This window comes from Macaca mulatta, chromosome 12 (genome assembly GCF_049350105.2).
Source record: "Macaca mulatta isolate MMU2019108-1 chromosome 12, T2T-MMU8v2.0, whole genome shotgun sequence".
NCBI lineage: Eukaryota > Metazoa > Chordata > Mammalia > Primates > Cercopithecidae > Macaca > Macaca mulatta.
In genome coordinates this window covers 115,752,819-115,771,127 of record NC_133417.1, presented here as the reverse complement: position 1 = coordinate 115,771,127, position 18,309 = coordinate 115,752,819, and the positions used below count along the sequence as shown (strand labels likewise).

The following is an 18,309-nucleotide window of genomic DNA, read 5'->3' as shown; positions in this document are numbered from 1 at the left end:
AAATCTAGTGCTTTCTGGATATGCCAGTTTGCCCATTCCTACCTGACCATTGTAGGTAACATAGAGATAGTTTGTTACTGACGGGTATTCTGCAGCCAGTGTATCAATCTGTAAGAGAAAACAAATAAACAAGAATGTTATTATAATTTGTTCAAGACTAAATGTTTTTTGCTTTATATATGTATATATTCCTTTAATTCCTATTACTGTAAAGTATGCAGACAGGAAAATGTATGACCCATGGAATTGCTTTCTAATTCTGAAAATAAGAGAGAGATAATAGTGATATGGTCTAGTTATCACTTGAGAAACACGGCGTTGGATCACTAGTAGTAGTAGTATCTCTCATGAACATTGCAAAGTGGTCCTATAGTCAACTGGTTACTAGGAAGACTTACCCCACCAGCTCTCTAAAAGCAGCTGTATATGAAATCTTAAATCTGAGTAAAATAACCTTTATGTAAGGATCTCTTTGGTTTGCAAATTAATGCACAGGATTTAAGTTGCCTGTGGCACTAAGTGTTCGGATGACACAAATACCATAAAGCCATAGGGGATGAACAGGGGGGAGAACAAGATCTCACTGAACATATTTGGAAATCAATTCCACTCTCAAGGGCCAGTAACTCAGCTTAGTGAGCAAGAATTTGGGGCCGACAGGGCAAGCTGGTATAAAGCAGGTGAGAAGGAAGAAAGATAATAATTGCTGAGTGGAAAATATTTAGCATCAAGCTTGAGACCTAAGGGTATGCATGTGCCTCTTGAGCATGCAGAGAAAAGTCAATGATTTTAAAGGACAAAAACCAGCTGGTGGTACTTTAAACCAAGACATCCCTTCCATTAAAGGCCAAAGGAAAAAAAAATCACAACAGCACACCTATGAATGTTCATGCGTGATTGTCATGAATACTAGATGAGCTCATTATGCCCAGCCCTATCACAATGAATACTAAATGAACCATAATGATGGGGCACTTAATATAAAGTATTACCCTGTAAAAAGTTAGTGCCAAAGGAGATAACTATTATTTTCAAGAGGGTCAGCCACCATGCTAGGAAATTTCAAGTCCTTCTATTACACTAAGGATTTCTTAACTACTTACATATTTGAACACAGGTCAAAAAGCAGAGGAGAGAGAGTTTAAATTTTTGTTTTGTTTTGTTCAGTTAGGCCAAGAAAATCAGGTACTCACTCTTATCTTTACAACCTAGTGCCCTTTCCTTCTTTCCCTTTTAAGTAAAAATTAATCATGTGCTCAATAAAATTGGTGACATTATGAGCATCAACCAGATGAGTAGTGTCACTTCTTAATCCCACTCCTCTTTTTATTGACAATGGCCTTTTGAATGGGTGCCTACATTTTACCACAGAAATCCTGTTGGTGGGGGTTGGAGGGAAAGGGAAACTCTTTTACCTGTTTAACCCAAGGGTGGATGTTTTTCTTTAGCCTCAGCTCCCTTGTCTGGGCCTCAGTTAGCCCAAGGCACTTGGAAATCTGCTTATCTGAGAATCCAATCTCCTTTGCTCTTTTCAGGGTTTCTTCAGTAATGGACTCACTAGGATTTAATAGAAAAGAGAGATTCAAGTTTAGACCAAACACAATAAAAAGCAGTGACAAGTTCAATTTCAAAAACACCAAGCCTTCTTATTTTCCACCTTCAAACATATTTAAGTCCTGTTGTCTTTTAAAAATACACAAATAATGACGAACCCACTCAATCTTCCAGCCTCTATGAAGTCTTCTATTTGCAAAGCTGACAATCTCTGATCGCCTGCTTTCACACTCTATGTGACCTCTTCCCTGCTGCTTTTATAAAAAATGGCAAGTGCATTTACTGTTCTAATAAATGTGCTCATTAGTAATAATCGGAGACTTCACTCTCTAAATCCAGGAGCCCTTTCTCAGTTTTCATTTTCCTCAACCTGTCATCACAAGACCCTTTTGATTATTTATTTCTTAAAAAGATATTCTGGCTTCCACTAAGTGACTCCTCACTCTACTTTATTACTCACAACTACCATTTACTAGTTTGGGTTTCCCCCGCCAGGGCTCTACCCTTTGTTACCTGCTTTTGTCTTCCCTCTCTCCCTCTCTAAATTCGGCCACTGTCATGGGTGCAAGTTGCACGGTTGGTTGGTGATTCCCAAATCCATGGCCTATTCTCCAACATCTGACCTGTGCTCCAGGTCTTTATGCATATGAGCTTCGAGAATCATCTTCACCTAGGCATCCCAACATTGCATCAGGTTGGATATCCTCTCCATAAATCACCTCTACTTACTAATATCACCCATCGGTCTACGTTGAGAAGACAGTTTTGTCATTTTATAATTGTTTTCTGCTCAAACTAGATTTGTCTTATTTTCCCCCTGCTCCTGTCCATAGTGTAGACTTTATTTGTATTGTTTCTCTCATCTGTAACACCTTTGACATTCCTTTTACCTTCTCAACTTCTCCCCAACCCTCAGCAGCCCTTCAAAGTCCAACTAAAGCCAAGCTTTATTTGTGAAGCCTTTTGGTTTGCTCTCATCCATGCTGAACTTCTTGTGCTTTTGACTGCCTCTTTTGCTTGAAGCAATGGACATAGAACCATACAGTTTAGCATGTCCATTTTCACCTGATACTTTTAATGTCTCTTAACTTTTATTCATCAATCAGGCTTTTTCCTGCTAGATTTAAGTTCCATAAAGGTAAAGAAGACATTTGGCTTATTTACCAGATTACTCCCCAAATCGACCACATTATCTGGCCCACAGAGAGCATTCAATAAACATTGATGAAAATAAATAAATGAAGGATAAATATAAGTAATATAAACACAAATAAAATGCATATATTTTATAAATTAATTATAAATATAATTTATGAATATAAATAAATGAAGGATAAATATAAAAACTTCAATTCCCTAGGTTTTTATTTTATAGAAAAGACAAAGAAATGATTAAAATTAGCTCATAACTAGATTTCAAAATGCACGCAAAAATAATTTGTAAAGAACTAAGGGAAAGAAAAATAAAATACTACTGTAAAAGCATCTTTAACCAGATACCTGTGGGCCAGCTATTTCATGTAATAGTTAATACAATACAATTCAATTATAATAGTTTGATAGTCAATACAATGAAATTAAAATAGTGTATTGCCAGAAGAACTAACTTGCATTAAGAAAACATTTTCATGAAATGCTGTTAATAAAATGTAATTGGATTAAATCTATTGCATTTTATTCATTCTAATCATTAATCTGCTTTAATTAATTCATATTGTGAGTTTGGAGAAGAAAAATCAAGCTGGCGTATATAATGGCTATTTCTCTGACTTTCCAATGTCAGTATTAGTTTAAATTTTTGCAGCTACAGTTCTTCCTAGTCAATTTGCTTTTCCTATTGAACCTAAATTCCCTTCTGTCTCAAATCAGTGTGTTAAACCTCCCATTGAATTTAATTTCTTCTCTTTTTATTCTTATTTTGAATTTAGTTTTCCCAAGTATTTGTTAAGCATTCTCTCAGAGCAATGATTTTCCTGTTAAATTCTTGAATGTGATCCAATATTAAGTATTATTGCTGACTTAGTATGTGTGCCAAGCCCTGTGCTTTGGAACTGTGCCATCCAACATAGTAGCCCCTAGCCACATGTGGTTATTTAAATTGAAAAGTTAATTAAATCTTTTACAACTAAAAATTTAGATCTACAGTCACCAAAGCCAGGTTTCAAGTGCTCAATAGCCACACATGGTCAGTGGCTCCAGTGTCAGAAAGTGCAGATTATAGAATATTTCATCATCACAGAAATTTCTACTGAACAGTGCTGCCCCAGAAGATACGGAAGCAATATTTGAGACAATGAAATGATAGTGATTCAAAACACTTTATGGAGGGATAAGCTATGTGGTGCTACGTGAGCCCAGAGAAAGATAATAGTGTGAAAGACTGTACTTGAGAAATACTATGGCAGTGGAGGGATGAGAACAGATCTATAAAGAAAGTTCAATTTGGCCGGGGGCAGTGGCTCACACCTGTAATCCCAGCACTTTGGGAGGCCGAGGCGGGCAAATCACAAGGTCAGGAGTTTGAGACCAGCCTGGCCAACATGGTGAAACCCCATCCCTACTAAAAATACAAAAAATTAGCTGGGCATAGTGGCAGGTGTCTGTTATTCCCAGCTACTTGAGAGGCTGAGGCAAAAGAATCACTTGAACCCAGGAGGTGGGGGTTGCAGTGAGCTGAGATCACGCCACTGCACTGCAACCCAGACAATGGAGTGAGACTCCACCTCAAAAAAAAAAAGAAAAAAGAAAGTTCAACTATATATAGATAAAAGAGTTGACAGATGTACAATAGACAATGGCAATAGTATTGGCTATTGTTTGAGAGCAACAGTGGACATGGCACGTAAGGGAAACATACTGAGGATTTGTAGTTGGAAAGAGTGTACAGGAAAGTGGATGGTGAGGGCAGAGCCACATTCATTATCATTCTTTCATTAGTGCTTTAACATTTAGTGAATATGTGCTCTGTATCAGACCTGTGCTGCCTATATTAATGATGGAGGATGAAATATTGTATTCTTACATTTAGGAGGTCAGAGGATGTTAGGAAGCACGAATAGCCATTGATATGTCTACATCATGAGAGGTGCCATGAGAGAAGTGTGCACAAGTTGATGCTGTGGCTTACGGCAGGGGCCCCCAGCTTCCAATGGGGAAGTCTGGAAAGGCTTTACCCCAGAGGGGACTTTTGAGCTTCAGAGAGCCTTAGAAACACCAAAGTTTGTGGTTACTTTTAGTTTCGGGGAAAAAAAAGAGAGAGAGAAATTAATTTTAAAAGTAGAGGAAAGATTTCCTTTTTTTTTTGTTATTGTTGCTATTTGTTTTAGAAACGTATGTTTCTACTTCCCTTGCCAAGAATATGCTCCCAAACCAATTACTCATTTGTTTATGTGCAAGTATGCACTCAGCGTTTCAGTGGAAGTGCTTGACAAATAAGCTATTTTTCTAAGTTAGAACAATAACCACTTTTACTTAAATGACTAAAATCCTAACTCTGAAGAACAGTCATCCAGATACACGTAAGACACATGCCTTGAAAAGAACCATCACATCTATAATTGTGACCATGGGCGAACACAGCAGCACCACAAGTGCAGGTTCTTCAAGTGCTAAGATAACCAGAAGTCATGTAGTTATCTTTAGCTTTTTCAGTCAGGTTTTTCTATTTGTTTGTTGTGATAATTTTTAGGGGGTCTTTAATTATTTGTTTGCATTCCTTCTTACATGGAATACCAGTCAGTTCTTCAAAGGTCGCTATGTTGTTTAAAATGAAAATTACAAGTAATGGTATTAAATAAGAAAAATTTAGATTCTTCACATTTCTATTAGGGATGCAATAAATTTGCATTTGTTTCATCTACATTCAGCAATGCAGTATTTTCATGCAGGAATGTAGTATTTTCATTTCTGGAATACACATAATTTATCTTGTTCTTTTTCACCACAAGAGTCTAACAGATTATATGTAGACATCTCTAGAAAATATACAAAGTCTTCCTCCTCTACCTACTAAATAAAACTGGGGACACACTTACCAGCAAAGAAATAAAAATAATAAGAAAGAAGAGACAATGAGAAAGAAGAAAGAAAAGTTTGATTGATAAGAATTGGCCTTGTGCATTAAAAAGTGAAATGAGTTAATTTTGTCCTCAGCTCTGGTGATGGAAAAAAAGTCATCTGTAAATCAGACTAACTCAATTGTTACTGCTCCCCAGTCCGTAGCATTTCCCACAGCAGAGAGTTTTCATAATTTAAAGGAAAAGTCTGAGAAGAGTAACAGTAACACAAAATAATGATTGTGAATGATACTTCAGAATGGGAGTGAAAACCTTCTACATAGCCATCCCCTTAAATCATACCAGGTGAGAATTTTGAAACAGATGTACCAAGCTAGACCTGCACATTGCATATTTTAATCTCACTAGTTGATTCTTAGGACATTTTCTTGGTGAGCCAAAAACTGCTTTAACGTCTGCCCAATTTTCAAATAACTACATCAATAATATAATACGATATTTTAAAATGTCTTGAAAATTAGAATTATTAAATTGAAATGGTATATTAGTACATTCATGTTCATCTACCTTAACTTGAATACAGATATTGGGTATGTGTGATCATTGGATGTTCAAAGTGATATAATTTCTATAGTATTCATGGTCTCTCTGGTTATTTCTGCTCTTTAGACATGATCATGAAATACTGCAAAGCACTTAGCAATCCTCCTCACTGAGAAATCACTGTTGATCCTGACCCACCACAGCCATTAGAGAGGCACAGACAAGTTAGATCCCTTCCCACAGTCTGTGCTGCCTAATTCCACAAGGTACTCCTAACGCCAAGACAGGAAGCCGGTCAATTCTCTGTATTGTCCTCACCTTTCCTCTCCTCTGTTTTCTCTCTTCTGTGTAACACCAGGCTGGCTGATATGTCATTACACACAGAAGAAAATTCACTTTAGTCCCAGCTTGTTCTGATACAAAATTTTATTTTGTGTCCCATTATAATCAAAGAAAAAAAAAGACAGTTCAAAGACACAATTCATTAGTTGTGGGGCAGTGATTTAGATCAGGTAAAATCTCCTCAGAGTCAGATACAAGATGAATAATCTTAAGCAAACACAAAGCTCATTTAATAATGTGGAGACTCAGATAGATGCTCCTCATCTTTATCTGCCCACATTGTGCTCCCTCCATTTTGTTTGCCAAAAAGAATTTCCATCACGGTGGGTTTTTGTTTTTGTTTTTAAAATTAAGCTAGGTAAATGCTTATTTTTGAAACAAGGCTATAACATTTTTATTTTTCTGAAGGAAAAATAAAAACCTTAATTTGAAACAAACTCAAAACAGAATAATTACTAAAGGAAATATAAATACTGAATTTCTAATTCAACACTGCTTTTTGAAACCTCAATAGGGAATACTCCGTTTATATTATGTTGTAAATCAAGACAGCTTTATGCCCAGCTAGAAATGTGATCAGCTGAAGAAAGCATATTGCACAAAAGCACACAATTTTAAAATATGCATACTAAATTATCCTTCTGTTATTTGATATGTGTTTGTATGTACTAGTATTTTATGTTTATTTTTACTCTTTTGAACATGTACACATTAAATCTGTATTTCAGAACAATGTCCTCTAAAATATGCTATTATATACACAACTTTTCTTTCCCTTGCCATTTTGCTTTGCTTTGAGAGTTCAAGGGCAAACTTTAGAAAAGGTTAGACTTTCATCATTGCATAATAGAATGTATACAGTAAAACAACACACCAAATGGCTGTGATGCTGGCCTTTTCATAATCTTCAGTTTCTTTCTACTTAGCAGCACAAAATGACAGTTTGAAATTTTAGAAGGGGGAAAAAATGCCTTAAAACCAAACCATCAGACTTTTACACACTCTGCCATAATCTTCAAATGGTGAGACAGCATGGTTCGGCTTCTACAGCAAGAAGTCTCTGGTGTGTTCTCTGGTTTACAAACAATACAAGTCTTTCTCTTCGCTCTCTAAGACTTCCAATGTAGATATTGTTGTTGTTGTTGTTTAAAATTCCTCCCTGTCATCTCTGAAACTTCCTCCACTCACACTTAGTCTTCAATAATAAATGATAAAAGGAAATGGAATAAATTCCCCTTAATGAGGAAATTTTCACCTGGCACAGAGGAGCTGGGGAAATCTATTAGCTGACTGGAGGAACGCCTGCAGCATTCTAATTATCAGGGGAGCAGGCGCACTTCACACAGTCCTCTCTTCCACTTGACTGGCTTTTATCGGATCCACCAACTCACAAGTAATACTAAACCAAATTTCCCCTCCAGATTGCACAAGCTCTAATGTGAAAATGAGCACTCCACCTGGCCTACAATTATGGGATGGGTTTGCAATTTTATTATTATCCTCTTTAAAAAGGAAAAAAAACAAACACTCCAAAATGGCAGAAAAAAACTAAGCCTGATGTTCAGTAATGGCATCTGCTTTAATAAGAAAATTGAGTAAGATATATGTTCTCTGCCTCATGAACCCTCACTAGCCTCTCTCTTGAGTTTTTTACTTCTTCACTTATTATTTTTGGCATTTCATAGGTTCAAGACCATGCCACAATCACAATAATGCTATCAGTGGAGAAATTATTTGCCACCTCTCTTCATTCAGGGAGACAAGTTACTACGTATTTCCTTAAGAGAAATGCAAAAGACAATTTTCAAAAATAGGAGTGGCATTTAGAAGGGCAAAGTATAAAAACACAGGCAATTGGGTAGACACTACTATTTTGTCTTAATTTTTGAGTACCACGGCTGTTTCTATACAGGAATGAGGTCTTTGAAGGAATTTAAGAAGACCTGAATCTTTAAATTTCTTGTACAGAGAAAATAATACCTAGATCCAATGTTCACATGAAAATATGGCATCGAGAAAATTATCTAATAGTGCTAAGTGGACCCAGATTCTATCACAATAAGGCTAAAATGTTACAAGTAATCGTTTTCAAAAAATGGCATACATAAAACTATATTTCACCTTAAAGGCTAGTAATAATAACAGCAAAATCAACATTAAGAAGGAAACCTTATGAGAAACTGATAAAGTAGACATCTTTAAATAGGCAAGTTTTAATTTTCTGAATTTCATCTTCTTTTTTGCTAATCTTTAATAACCCTAATAATCCAGAAATATCATGATATTACTTTTATTCTGGTAAAGCCACTCATTTAGTATTGAATATAATGTCATAATTAGGTTCTATGAATACAAGGAATAATGATGAAAAAAAGCTTAATGTCGGTTAATTGCAATTTTTGAGCCTTAATAAACCACATTTTGTTTTTTCATGTTTTTTTTTGTTTGTTTGTTTGTTTTGTTTTGTTTTTTTTGAGACAGAGTCTCGCTCTGTTGCCCAGGCTAGAGTGCAGTGGCGCGATCTCTGCTCACTGCAAGCTCTGCCTCCTGGGTTCACGCCATTCTCCTGCCTCAACTTCCTGAGTAGCTGGGACTACAGGCTCCCGCCACCACGCCTGGCTAATTTTTTTTTTTTTTTTTTGTATATTTAGTAGAGATGGGGTTTCACCATGTTAGCCAGGATAGTCTCAATCTCCTGACCTCATGATCCACCCGCCTCGGCCTCCCAAAGTGCTGGGATTACAGGCGTGAACCACCGCCCCCGGGCCATGGTTCTTAATTTAAGATGCAGTGACTCTCTCTCTGCCCTTGATTTTACCAAATTTGAATTTTACCTTTCATCTTTACCAAGATGAAAAACAAATGGAAACCACCTAACCAAAGCAGTAAGTTATATCAATTCATAGATAAGAAAGTATTCTCTTATATTCAAAAAAAGCATGCTGATACCAATCAAATAGCTTTTGCTTGAGCCAATTAGACTAAAGGGTTAAGTCCATACTATGAAATATTGTTTCTGTTATTTCTGATGAATACATTTATTTATAATTTTATATCTATTCAATGTATGCCTTCCCCAAAATAAAGATGTATTCAGTAAGCAAAACTCTTGATTTTCCCCTGAATATAAGATTTTTATGTGTACAGAATTTAAATCTAACAGATAAAAAGAAACACTTTATGAGGCCTCATAGAAAATAGGGATTGAATGGGCACTCTTTGATGTTTTATAATTTGTTATTGCAAATACATTTATTCGAAAGTCCTATATTTTAAAACATCTCTATCATCTTTGTTTAAATCATCATGTTTCCACAGAGCAATTTTCCAAACATCACGTAGGTTGTACCAAGCAACAAATACATAAATATAACTTTGAATATAGCTTTCTTTGACTTCTAGAAAGAATTACGTAGAGCCTTGTTAAAATAAATAACTTTTTTTTTTTTAGATAGAATCTCGTTCTGTTGCCCAGGTTGGAGGGCAGTGGTGTGATCTCAGCTCACTGCAACCTCCACCTCCCCAGTTCAGTCGATTCTCCTGCCTCAGCCTCCCAAGTGGCTGGGACTACAGGCACCTGCCACCATGCCCAGCTAATTTTTGTATTTTTAGTAGAGACAGGGTTTCACTATGTTGGCCAGGCTGGTCTCAAACTCCTGACCTCGTGATCCGCCTGTTTTGGCCTCCCAAAAACTTAACAGAAGCCTATCTACTAATAACTACTGCATATTTTTTTCCTAGAAAAATGTAAGATATATAAGAATAATTTTTGACTACATTTTTCTAGTTCTTGAAGGAAAAAATGTAAGCTATTTTTAGAAAGGAGGAAAAGGAGAAGTTTTTTTTAGGAGGATGTGGGAAAATTCTAGAATTAAATTCCCAGTGACATGTCATATTCAATCTATGTTGATATGAGGCTTACTACCTACATGGAAAGCAGATATCTTTATTATCTGGGTTTTTTTATAAGAAAACATATAAAATGCACATTAATATCCATGAGAGCAAAAATTATCCACTTGACACTACAACTGTATACTCATCAATTTATCAGCTGAAGAGTGGGTAGAAGGGGAGGGGTAGAAGAAGTAGCTGCAATTTGATACTGCCAGGTGGATATTGCTGTGATGGCCATTACATTATCATCAGTATAGTTATATAGGCAAATAGTGTCAAAATGCCTACTTCAACCTCAGAAAGGCAAATACCTTTGCCCAAAACCTGCAGTCATACTCCACCATCCTGAGAAAAAGACTCATCAGTCAGATAAAATAATAAATGTGGTACGTATTCAGCACAACAGCAAGAAGGTAATAAGTGCTTAATAGATGCAATTGCTGGAGGAAAAGGAAGAAGGGAAAGAAACAGACCAACAGGGAGGAGAAAGAGGAAGAGGAAGAAGAGAAGAAGCAGGAGAAGTTTAGCAGAGCAAAACTAGCAAGTCACCTACATTTGGCTCAGCACCTCAGCTCTCTTTGTTTTCTTTCCTTTCCTGTGGAGTATTTCTGTACTCATACCTTGAGGTGGTGAGGGGCCACCATACTTTTGACTCCCTGCAAATCAAAATTGATCTTCTGGAGAGAGAGCACTCTCAGGCATTTACTCCACTGTCAGGAGGCGTGGTCGCTGCCTTATACTCTTTGGGTACAAAATGCGTGACTATCCGAAGGTCAGACTCGAAGGTTTTATGCCCCATAAAGGCATCTCAAGTATAAATTACCAGGTGAAGAAATTCTGGGGTCAGCAACTAATTATCCAGCTTCTGTAATTATAGCTCTGGCAGCCTATTTTGTGTAAATTTAATTTCCATTCTACGCTCAAGAGTTGTTTTACTCATACCTGCCTAAACATGGAAGACAAGGTACTTGTATTTTAAAGAAAATCTATCTATAGACATATATTGTGTATAAATATATGCAATCTTTTATTACAAATAAAGTAAAACTTAAAAAGAAAATTCTCATCCTGGGTTTTTGTACCCTTGAAAATCCTGTTTACATTTTTCAAAGGTGACTTGCTGGGGCTTTCTCCCTGCCAGACTTCCTGTGTTTTCCCCCAAGAGTTTTGGAAAAGGGCAAATTCCTCACAATGTTTCCCCTCTAAGTGGGGTCAACAATGCAGGCAGCTCACAACTTGACAGCTAAGGAGGAACTGATCTCCAGCTGTCTGATTTAAAAGTCATATCTCGAAAAAGAAGCGTTTGAAAAGGGTTAGTGACGAAAACTGAAAGTGGGAGCCCTGGGCTAGATTCCTTGCTTTCCTCTGACTGGTGAGACATAAAGTATGACACACACCTCGTGTGATTCAGTTTCACCATCCAGAAAAATAGGATAGTGATATTTTTCACCTTTATTATAATAGAAATGTACTTTAACATCACCAGAGAAATACAGTAGATATCTGTATTTTAAATAAGTATTTATTTTTGTCTTAACCTTCTTCACTGGTTAATAAAATAATATCCTTTCATATAGTTGAAAATGTCTGTGAATATTTCTCACACGTTTTGTGGATAATTTTTGAAGATCAAGAGTACACAAACACTGGTTAGTTCTCACCAAGAATTAGAGATTTCACAATATACTTATAATGCCTACATGTACGTAATCTTTGACAATATAAAACAATTAGATAAATCTACTTTTATTAAAAAACAGTTTATTCAGAGCCGTCCTAGCTAATTAGTAGATACATAACTACTTTAAAAAATTAAAACCTAGAGATGTTTGTCTACAATATTTCCCAACACAGTCAGTTTATATATTGGGCTATGTATTTTCTAATTAATAATTTTGTGAATTTTGTGAATTCAATCCCTTTGAACAACCAGGAATCATCTGCATTTTGCTCCACTACAATTCTCCCTCCTTTCCCATCACGAAGAAATGATGATTTTCACTTTCTACCAAGAATATTTGTTATATTATCATACAAATATTTTTGATGTTTATACAAAACACCATATATCAATTCCCAAGAAAATATATGGTAAATAATGATTTGGAAACCATTTGTATCTATTTCAGAAATTATGACTTATACCTTATGCCACAGTGAACTCTATTCTGCACTCATACAAATTAACAAAATTTCTTGCTAAGAAAGACCTATAATAAAAGTATATTAAGATATTATGGTATTGGGTACTTTCCCTAATGAAAATTACAACTTAATTGGGGGATGATATTAGTATATATGCAATATTACAGAACAATGAAGTAAGACTGTGTGGCACCCACTGTTTCACCCAATGAACAAACAGGTAGCTAATATCCAATTTAATTTTTCTTCTTATATTATCTTAATTTCCGCATAGTCAGATTTTCACTGTTATGAAAAATAGCATAAATAAGATAAAGAGCAAACACAAATTGTCAGTTCCTGAGTAGAATTCATACCTTTACCTACTTCTTTCTCACTATATATTTGGTCCTGATAGTCTAGCTTCCACTCCTACCTACCCAACATCAAACGAGGACTTAATTCTGTTTCTCTCTTCTCTCTCTAAACCATGCAATCCTCTTGAAACTGTCTTCCTATTTCATTTATTTTAAATTCTCTCTTCCTTTGGCTCCTATGACAGTGGGATATATTGAAGGAAAGAATATTGTCCTTGGATTGAGAAATTTCTGATCTTAAAATCTGGCTCCAACATGTACTACCTGTAAAACTTTGGAGAATTTACTTGAACATTCTGAGTCATCATTTCTTTCATAAAATATGGGATAGAGACACATACCTTCTAAAAACTATACATTGAGACTTGTATGAGATAACATGTGTAAGTTAGCTCAGAGCTTTTGTTTCTAACCTCCACTAAACTTTCATGAATTCATATTTCTGCTTCTCACATGTCCATTAATGTGTCCTGTTTATGTATAGCTATTTGCATAGGTTATAAACCTATATTATAGGCTCAATGTCTAGTGATTATTCATCAACAAATGGCTTTGGAACTAGCACATAGTAGGTACTCAATAAATAATGACTGAATAGAAGAACAAATACCATTTGGTCTAATAACTAGTGATTATTCATCAACAAATGGCTTTGGAACTAGCACAAAACCTTACACATAGTAGGTACCCAGTACTTAATGACTGAATAGAAGAACTGTCTAATAACAGTTCCTAATAAAAATAAATGGCATCAAGTAAATATAGATCCCATGATGCTTAGTTCAGAGACATTAACATAGGAATAATGTATTAATTATTGACTATAGATATATACACACATATTCTGAGTATGTGTTATTTTAAATCAACTTAAAATTTTTAAGTTCTATACTCTTATGAACTGTCAAACATACAATAATTAATATACAGAAACATAATAGGCACTTTATGAGTCATCTGAATATTACTCTGAAAACCTTTTAAGCAAAACATTCATCTTGTCCATGCCAGACTCGTAAGTACTCTCTCACACATTCAAAAATGCACAATTATTTGCCAAAACTATGAAAACACTATTAAAATAACAAATGAAGACTCTCAGAACATTAAATATTTGAGGTAAAATGTTTTATCTATCTCAATAAATTATTACTTTAAAAATTAATGGAGTCCTATCAAACCTATGACATCACCTAAAATATCCTTTTATTACATGGAACATAAAAGCAAGTTAAAAATAAAATGTATTTTTGGCATTAGTTCACAGAGTTATAAAATTTCCCATGGTAATACTCTTCTCTTACAAATAAATAAGTACTTGTATATGTACGCCCCAATTTTTAGCATTCCTGAAGAGGTTTATTATATAAATGGCTTGCAGTATGAAGACTGAAAGCATAGAATGGTAATATGTAGTAACTGGTAAGATTGTTTTTCTTTAAAGTTTATTACTTTACATATAGTATATATTCAGCTAGCTGCATGACTGACCAGTAAAATAAGAAGGGAGTTTTTGTTGTTTCCTTTTGTTTTGTTTTTACTAGGGTGAAACTGAGGCTTACACTATCGTATGAGTTAGTAGTAACATGAGAAGACATAAGACCATTTTCTGCAAGTCAAATTAATGGGTTCCATTAAAGTGTTCAATCATCTCCATTCTCATTTCTATATCCAAAATAATAGATGCTACCACAAAAATAGGTCACAGTAAAGTACCACAAACATTATAATGTAATCATATGTTATATTATCTTTCTTTAAATTACTTGTATATTTAGTAGTTTAAGATGAAAATTGTTGATTTTTTTTCTACCAGAAAATATACATTGTCATCAGAAAGTGCTGACCCTTCTGTTCCTTATATCTAAGTTCTAACAACTCTTAGGTGACACTTTTCCCCCAGAAGCTTCAATCAAGCATAAGCGCAAAACGTTCTTGCCCGATTTTTGCCATGCCTCGTGAGCAAGTTAAATAAAAAGTCAATAGAAGCTAGCATGTGTAGGAGAGGACATTCAAAGGGAGTGTTCCAGCTAAGGTGACACCTGCATTATTACATCTGCCAGAAGTTTGTGGCTGCAGGGAAATGGCCAACTTTACTGAGCTCAATTTAGCACTTGAATGCCCAAGTGGAACTCACCAGGGTTGTCCTAGATTGTTTTCCTAAGCAATAGGCACACCTGTGATTTTTCACCACTCACCAATGGACATAGTTTATCACACTGAACATAGTGATTTCGGATGGAAATTGGACCCTTCAAAAGTGCACTTTACTCTTTTTTCTTTAACTACATTGACTATAAGCGGTAAAGAGGAAAGAGAATATCAAAGTTATTAGAGTGAGGATAGCAAAAAAAAAAAAAAAACACATGAAACCTATAGAATATTACACAAAAGCAATATCTGAATAATTTGTAAATAAATCCATAGTAAAGTTTATGTCAACAATAGGGAAACAAATACAAATCTTAGCTTCCAATACTTACATGGTATAAATTGTATCACAATGGTTATATCTCCTACTTTTGAACATGTGAAATGAATGAAAATAGATGTTTTTTAAGTAGTCATCTACAACATTGCTAACATAAATAGCAGCATTGTACATAAAAACAAGAGAGCAAAATGGACCATTCCAGGAAAATTGCCCAAAATGAATGGAATGCACAAGAACAAACAATCATCATAAATGGTGGAAAACCTTCACTTTGATAATTTAACATGGTATAGCACAAGCAGAGGCTGGCCGTCTTCTTTAAGCTCATCACTTGAAGCAAGGATTCAAAACTTAATTCAGCTTAGTTTTAACCAGTAAAAGAGCAAAATTATACAATTTAGGCAGGTATAATAAAATCCCCAAGCTGGATATGTCAGTCAGAAATAGCTAAAGAATCACCCCCGAAAAAAAATAAGGAAATAAAAAATTTAAAAAGAGTTGCAGCCAGAGGGAGAAGCAGATGCTTAAAGCTGGTAATTAGTACTCTCACTTTTTTCTTCTTGCCTGTTCATGTGTCTTTTTTTTTAAGTATCATGATTGTCTTTCAATATAAAATTGCCAATCCAGATTGGTATTATAAATAATAATTTTGGGGTGTAAAGTCCTGAAATAGTTCTTTCTCACAAGCTCTATTATAGTTGAATTCCTTACATACTTATAGCAAGAGGGGTCCAACGGAAGGATGTTTGTACCTGTGCCTATTTATTAATAATATAGTAGAAACCTTCATTATATATGCTGGTTCTACCATGATAGGACTATTACCCCTTTATTGGCTACTGTTTCTATACTGAAGGTGTCTGTTTTAGGTTGTCTTATTTCTTATTTCCTCTAGATGTCATCTATACCCCTAAACAAATCTGTTTCTATACCCCAAGCAAACCTGTTCCTGTGTGTATATATATGCTTACGTTTACATGTATTTAATATATTTACATGCATATTTACATACCATATACTTGATATGTAAGTATATAAGCATATACATATATATAAGTATTATTTTTAAGCAGTCATCTATCGTATATAGAAATACAAATATATTGTATTTGATATGTAAGTATGTAAGTATACACTTACATGTAAGTAAGTATTCTTTTTAAGCATCATCTACAACATTGCTCACATAAATAGCAACATTGTACATAAAAACAATGTTTACTTTTTAATAAAAAAAGTGAAAAGTATATAAGTATGTACTTAGATATCAAATATAAGGGGTTAAATAGCAAGTATCCTGGGCTCTGGAGTCCTGTCTAGGCTTGATCCCAATTCTGACACTTATTAGTACGTGATGTAGAGGAAACTGCTGAATCTCTCAGTGCCTCAGTTTACTATCAATAAAATTAGGATGATCACGGATTTCTTAATGTTGTGTTAGGAATTAAACAAACTAATGTGCTTAGAACAGTGTTTAATATGTAGTCCAAAAATTTGGTGATTATTATCTTTACTTGGAAGGCATTCAGAATTATTAAAATAAATCAAAATTCAAGTTTCAGTATTAAGAGTTATAAATTCATTATTTGGTTACAGTAGGGAATTGGCTATATTAGAAGAACCTAGTTGGTGAAGACATTTGACATCTTTATTTGATTTATCATAGCTGCACTTCCTCTCTCCAGGCAGGAGATCTTTATATGACCAAAACTGAATCTATGCACTAATGGAAAAAAAGAACTAGAGGTGAGATTTTTATAATTTCTAACAGATCAAAGATATTTTTCTTTTAGTATTTATTAAAATGCTACATGGGAAGGGCACAATGAGTGAAAGAGTTGGCAGTGGGAGAGTGAGTATGGGAAAATTAGACTAAAATCTGAGTAGCTTAACAGTGAAGGTTAATGGACAGAGATTATGCACATGTTGTGGTTCCACTAAAAATTTATATAGACTTAACTTTCCTCAAACTCCTTGCAGGGTGATCTGACAATGTGAAGTTAAAAGACCTTTGGTGACCATTAAACATCTAAATTCCAAAGCATATACATAACAAGTATTCGAATCCTACATGATACAACTTATATCACATTGAGTAAAAAGAAACTTCTCAAATCCTAAAGAAATCCACTGTAAATATGTTATCACCCTAGGTCAGTGAATGCTACTACACCAGCCTATAAATCTGGGGAACTGCCTACAACAGTCAGCTTCCCTAGCATACCCTTGGGTAGCAATAAGCAGTTTAAGTGGAAAAGGAGAAAGTCAGTGAGCGTAAGTGGGAAATAGATTTTTTTTTGGCTAAAGCTGTCTAAATAATGGTTATTACCTAAGCTGGTAAGAATAGATATTGCTTCAGAAGTCTTGCGAGGGTTGCCATTGCTACTATATTCGGGTATTAAAGACAGCATACTGAGTTCTGAGGGGGCCAGCGCTCAAAGCTAGGATGCTGAGTTGATTATTCTGATACCTGTTATAGATTTTATGTTTGTCCCCGCCCCAAATCTCAGATTGATATTTAATCCCCAGTGTTGGAGATGGGGACTGGTGGGAGGTGACTGGATTATGGGAGCAGATTTCTCATGAATGATTTAGCACCATCCCCTTGGTGCTCTCCTGGCAATAGTGAGTGAATTCTTGCATAATCTGGTTATATAAAAGTATGTGGCATCTCCCCCACCGACTCTCTCTCTCTGGCTGGCTCCTGCTTTTTCCATAGGACACAGCTGCTTTCCTTTTGCCTTCCACGATGAATGTAAGATTTCTGAGGCCTCCCTAGAAGCCAAGCAGATGCTAGCACCACGCTTCCTGTAAAGTTTACAGAACCGTGAGCTGATTAAACCTCTTCATAAACTACCCAGTCTCAGATATTTCTTTATAGCAATGCAAGAATGGCCTAATATACCTATCCCTCTTGTCTCATCACCCTGCAGAAAGATGAGACTTCACACATCATCATCAGCATGAATCATGTTTATCTCTCCCCTTCAAGGAGGGGATTTCTCATTGTGATTTCTACTAT

The 18,309-nt window shown here is 35.2% G+C and overlaps 1 protein-coding gene across 7 annotated transcripts in view; it reads right to left on the bottom strand.

Annotated features, from left to right (window-relative positions):
- CPS1 (carbamoyl-phosphate synthase 1) overlaps window positions 1-18,309 on the bottom strand; it is a 156,631-nt gene that overhangs the window by 36,237 nt on the left and 102,085 nt on the right. For all 7 annotated transcript variants that reach the window (XM_077957513.1, XM_077957508.1, XM_077957512.1 and 4 more), the window contains 2 exons: window positions 1,416-1,557; window positions 43-108 (listed from right to left, as the gene is read on the bottom strand). In XM_077957513.1, coding sequence (XP_077813639.1) covers window positions 43-108; window positions 1,416-1,557 — 208 coding nt within the window. The remainder of the gene's footprint in view (window positions 1-42; window positions 109-1,415; window positions 1,558-18,309) is intronic.